Raw genomic sequence first — 5,375 nt, forward strand, 5'->3', positions numbered from 1 at the left:
TAGATAGATAGATAGATAGATAGATAGATATATATATATTAGGGATGCAACAATACATGTACCCGTATCAAACCGTACAATACAGTGCTTCAGGTTCAATACACACTTGTATCGAACAATACAGATTTTTTAGATTTATTTTATCAACTTGTCTTCTGAAGATGCTCTGTGTTGAAGGATCAGTGGATCTGTGTTCAACTACTCCACCAAGGCTGCATTTTTGAGCGCAGATCCACTGAGAAACTTGCTATTTCAGGAACATTTAACTCAAAAACTGTACTTTTGAGGTTAAACAAATGTTCATAATTAATTTAAATAAATTACAAGTTAAAATGGGCATGGAAATTTATCTTTTTTTGTATCGAAACAATATCAAACCATGAAACTAAAGTATTAAACCGAACCGAATCTTGAATTATCTGTATCGTTGCAGCCCTAATAGATAGATAGATACTTTATTGTCCCCAAAATTAATACACTACAAACAACAATAAAAATTCATATGAACACTACGAAAAATTAAATGCATATTTCTCAATAAACACATATTGCACATTCCCACATACCTTCCACGTAAACGAAGTCATGCCAGAGCATTAGCAGCATGAAAAAACACTATATGCCTACTTTATTTAACAGTCTGATCGATGTAGGAACAATTGAATTTTTAAATCTATTGAGTCGACAAGCAGGGATTGTAAAGCRTTTGCCAGATGGTAAGAGTTCATGTTGTGAGTTGAGGATGTAAGCGGGGCCAGACAGCACCCTCCGAGTAAAGCTGGAAACATACTCCCTGCGAACTGCCRACGTCGGYACGGGTTGTCGCAGTTTAATGATGAAAATTACGTCACCAGGCTTCGCARCGTCGTGTCGACAGCCCCTTTTGGCACAAGCCCCCGGCAGAACTTTTTGACCCCCCTCCCGTGTCGATGGTAATGTGTGATTGGTCTGAACTGAAAGCRCTCAGACGGACACAGGAGAAGAAAAAAAACAAAAACTCGCTTCTGACTAGAGCAGACTGTTTTGAGCAGTTTTAAAGACAGACAAACTGAGAAAAACTCGTGTGTTTGTGCTGACAGCGCTATGCGCTGCATTTACTTCAACCACTCAGTTAAAAAAAAACTGACTCGCTCCCCGAGCTGACCAGGAAGCAGAGTTTTATAAAGCTAGTCAAACCGTGAAAAACTCATGAATGGAGATAAACAGACATAACAGATAMACAGGSACGGAGGAATCTGAAACTGTGGAGCTTTTTAACCAGGACAGATGTGGATAAAAATCCGTCAGGTGAGTGACTTTTATTCTGCATTGCTGTTGAGGGAAGAAATTCTGACATTTTTTTCTGCATTATCGGCTGTTGCGGGGGAACTCCATGCAGTGACGTATGTTTCAGGGAGGGGGGTTTCCCGAATTCGGCGCAGGGGTGTCGTAGGGAAAGGTCTGTGCGAAAACGACTGCCGAACAACCACGTGACTGCGCGTCGACCCGTCGGTGGGAACATACTCGCTCCGATGCCGATGGGTCAACGCGCGACACTGCGACAACCCGTGCCGACGTTGGCAGTTCGCACGGAGTATGTTTCCAGCTTAAGTCTGAGGACAGACTCTTCATAGATGGACTGCAAGGAAGAGTTATCGGTCCTTCCTATCACCTTCAGTGCAGTTTGAACTATGCGACCAAGTTTAGAGTTTAGTTTCACAGAAAGGTTGCCATTCCACACTGACATCCCAAACCTGATGATGCTTTCCAAAACAGCCTGATAGAATAAAAACACAAGCTTCTCGTTAACCCCAAACACTCAGAGTCTGTGTAAGAAGGACAATCTCTGCTCCAGACAAGAACACAACATATTAACGAGTCTCCCACTTAAACAGATTATCTAGGTGAACCCCCAGATATCTGGAAGAACAGGCCTGGTTTATTTTCTGGTCGTGAATAAAAAGTGGGAAATCGTCGCTTACAGACAAGTCAATCAGCATCTTCTCTGTTCTCCTAGTGGTGGTCATCACACCACTGAACAAAGGACTGAACCTCATTAAAATATTGGGCCTCATGCAAGAATATTTTCGTGTTCTTATACTAAATTTCTCTTATTTTTGTTCGTATGAATGGTTCTTTCATTAGGCCCATTGTGAGTAGTCCATGTCGTCATGCAGCAGGCTGAGACTGGCAGTATCATCTGAGAATTTAAAAACATAATTCCCAGGGCAACTACTGATGCAGTCATTTGTTTAAACAGTAAAGAGGACAGGAGAAGAGACATATTCTCTTTAAACAATCATTTCTGATCACAGGATAATTTTAGTTTCAAACTCTGGCATGATGGATGCAAGTGCATGAAAATCTTTGGGGAATACAGGACCTTTATTTTTAATCTGATACTGACAAATATTTACATTTGCTAACTCTTAAAAATACATTATTGTTATTGAGGAAAAATCTTTATTTTAGCTGAAGATTCTAGCAGTGTCATGAAACATGTCATGCCGTGGAAATCAGGTGTTTAAATAGTTGTAAAACTGTCAATGAAAAACAACTTTTAATAATGTAAATATGTTGCCTGGTTTATATTTCTTGTACAACAGTCTCAAATGTAAAATTAAAGGTATTTTATTTTCTCTCTTTGCTATTGTCTGACTCTCCTCAGCAGTGAGCCGCAGTTGTGGCCGGTGGGCATGGTTTTAAAGGGTAGCTCAGAGGCACTGTGTCCCCCCCCATCTCTGGAGCTGCGTCCATCCTGCAACAAGAGCCAGTCCTCACCTCCTTTGGACTCAAGCTCACAACCACACAACGGAGTGTTTCCTGAGGACAAGGAGCCTGTCAAGTATGGTGAACTCATCATTTTGGGGTGAGTTTTTTTTAATGTTAGGTTATTGTTTCAAAAATAAATATATTTTATAGTATGTACAGGTTTTTTCATTGCAGAGGTTTCTACAGGTGACTCCTGACTTACTGCAGTTCATCGCTGGAGCTTTACATCGTAATGGTGACCAGTCTCACAACCCCTGAATGGTCCTGGTTATTCAGTACTAACCCTGTTCTCCTGGTTTTGCTGCCTTACCCTGTTTAAATGGTAAATGATAAATGGACTGTACCTGTATAGCGCCTTCCTACCCAACCAGGATACTCAAAGCTCTTCACATTACAATCTGTGTCCTCATTTACCCATTCACACAGCACTCTGTTAGATCCCCTACAAAGCTAACATGTACAATCAGCTATGGAGACTAATCAGTGCCAATCACATTCATACACTGATGGGACACACATCAGAGGCATTAGAGGTGAAGTATCTTGCCTAAGGACACAACAACTGAGACAGCTGGAACGGGAAATCGAACCACTCTGCCACACCCGCCCCTATAACATATACCACATATGGTAAATGGTAAATGGACTGTACTTACATAGTATTTTTCTATCCATCCAGGACACTCAAAAGTGCTTCACATTACAATCTGTGTCCTCATTTATACCCATTCACACAGCACTCTATTAGGTCTCTACAAAGCTAACATGTACAATCAKCTATGGAGACTAATCAGTGCCAGTCACATTCATACACTGATGGGACACACATCAGAGGCATTAGAGGTGAAGTATCTTGCCTAAGGACACAACAACTGAGACAGCTGGAACGGGAAATCGAACCACTCTGCCACACCCGCCCCTATAACATATACCACATATGGTAAATGGTAAATGGACTGTACTTACATAGTATTTTTCTATCCATCCAGGACACTCAAAAGTGCTTCACACTACAATCTGTGTCCTCATTTATACCCATTCACACAGCACTCTATTAGGTCTCTACAAAGCTAACATGTACAATCATCTATGGAGACTAATCAGTGCCAGTCACATTCATTCACTGATGGGACACACATCAGAGGCATTAGGGGTGAAGTGTCTTGCTCAAGGACACAAACGGCATGTGGGCATGGCGGGTAGTCGAACCTGTGACTTGCGGGTCCCAAAGCTGGCTGCTCTACCACTACACCACAGCTGCCCCACATATAATGTTTACCTCTTGTCTGATCTGTTCCCAGTCTCTCTGGCCTAACTCCTGGATCCAGAAACTTCTCCACTTACCTCCGGATCCTAATCATTCCCCCAAGCACAGAATCACAATCCTTGGACCACCTTCTAAACTGAACTACAAAATGTCACATTAAGGAACCCCACTAATTATTCAGTCTGTAGTCAGAGTCAGCATTAAGAAACAATATACTCAGCTGTCATTTTTTTGCAGATTTTCTGGTTCCCTTCATCCCCAGCTCACTTGTAAATAAACTCTCTTACCTTTTTACACTCATCTCCCACCTTTTCATTGCTCGGTTTGGATTCTGGTATTTCAGAGACTGAAGTTGACAGTAAGCTCCAACCAAATAATGCAAGCCAAACAGAACACAGGTGACACTGATAAGCTCCTTTAGCATAAATTCCCAGCAGCAGAAAAGCATTGGCATTGAGACAGCTTTTCTCAAACTCTTGGTGCAACAGAAGGTGGCTACTCGGAGCAAACAAGATCTTGGAGGTATGTTGATGACCATTCAAACTCAACTAAACATTAACATGTTCTCTGTGTCCCCTTCTACTTCAGTAACACCAGCTGCTTCAGAGAACTCTGCTGCCAGTCAGATTATTGCTAGGGACTTACAGGGTGCCCCACCCTAAACATTTCGATTGAGATTCTAAACATTGTGGCAAATACATACTCTAGTGTGAGTTATCTTTTAGTCAAGCACCAAACACATACACTTCTAACCAAAATAAGACTTGCAGACAAGCATAGAATCCCTACACCCAACTAGTGATGGCCAAATGAAGCCTCATGAAGCAATGAGGCTTTCCAGCCCATTGAGTTGCTCAAAGGTTCATTACTCGGTGCTTCAGTCATTGCTCACTAATGACATCTGCTGCTAAACTGAAACTGACAGCATTGTTGCCCAAATAAATCATACTTTCAAAAATATTAGAACATCAGGGTATGGAATAGTGTCACAATTAAGTTCTTGTCAAACCCACGTCTAGTAACATGTATTGAACCCTTTTTAACGGTGTCATTTTTTTGTAGTTCTTAATAATTTGTTCCCAAAGTAATCCTGCCAATGTGTTGACATCAGTTGTGGTTGTGCTTAATTATATGTCATAAACTAATTTGGCAATAAAAATTCTGGTACTTTAGTGTCTTGGGAGTGGAGTGCTTGTTGGGACAGACTGTTTTGTGCTTATGACTTGCTTCTGAAAAACCTATTTTTTTCAAATGATCTTTTTCTGGGACTTAAGGTTCTGATCCTTTGTATTAAGGAATACACAGAATTTCATATAAACTCTCGAAAATGTGTAATTTTCACAGAAAATCTGTATTC

The 5,375-nt window shown here is 41.0% G+C and overlaps 1 protein-coding gene across 1 annotated transcript in view; it reads left to right on the forward strand.

Annotated features, from left to right (window-relative positions):
• Positions 1-5,375, forward strand: part of peli3 (pellino E3 ubiquitin protein ligase family member 3) — a gene marked incomplete at its 5' end in the record, with an annotated part of 39,218 nt that overhangs the window by 5,446 nt on the left and 28,397 nt on the right. The window contains 1 exon segment of the mRNA XM_014027982.1: positions 2,648-2,848. Coding sequence (XP_013883436.1) covers positions 2,676-2,848 — 173 coding nt within the window.

This window comes from Austrofundulus limnaeus, unplaced genomic scaffold, assembly GCF_001266775.1.
Source record: "Austrofundulus limnaeus strain Quisiro unplaced genomic scaffold, Austrofundulus_limnaeus-1.0 Scaffold706, whole genome shotgun sequence".
Taxonomy (NCBI): Eukaryota; Metazoa; Chordata; class Actinopteri; order Cyprinodontiformes; family Rivulidae; genus Austrofundulus; species Austrofundulus limnaeus.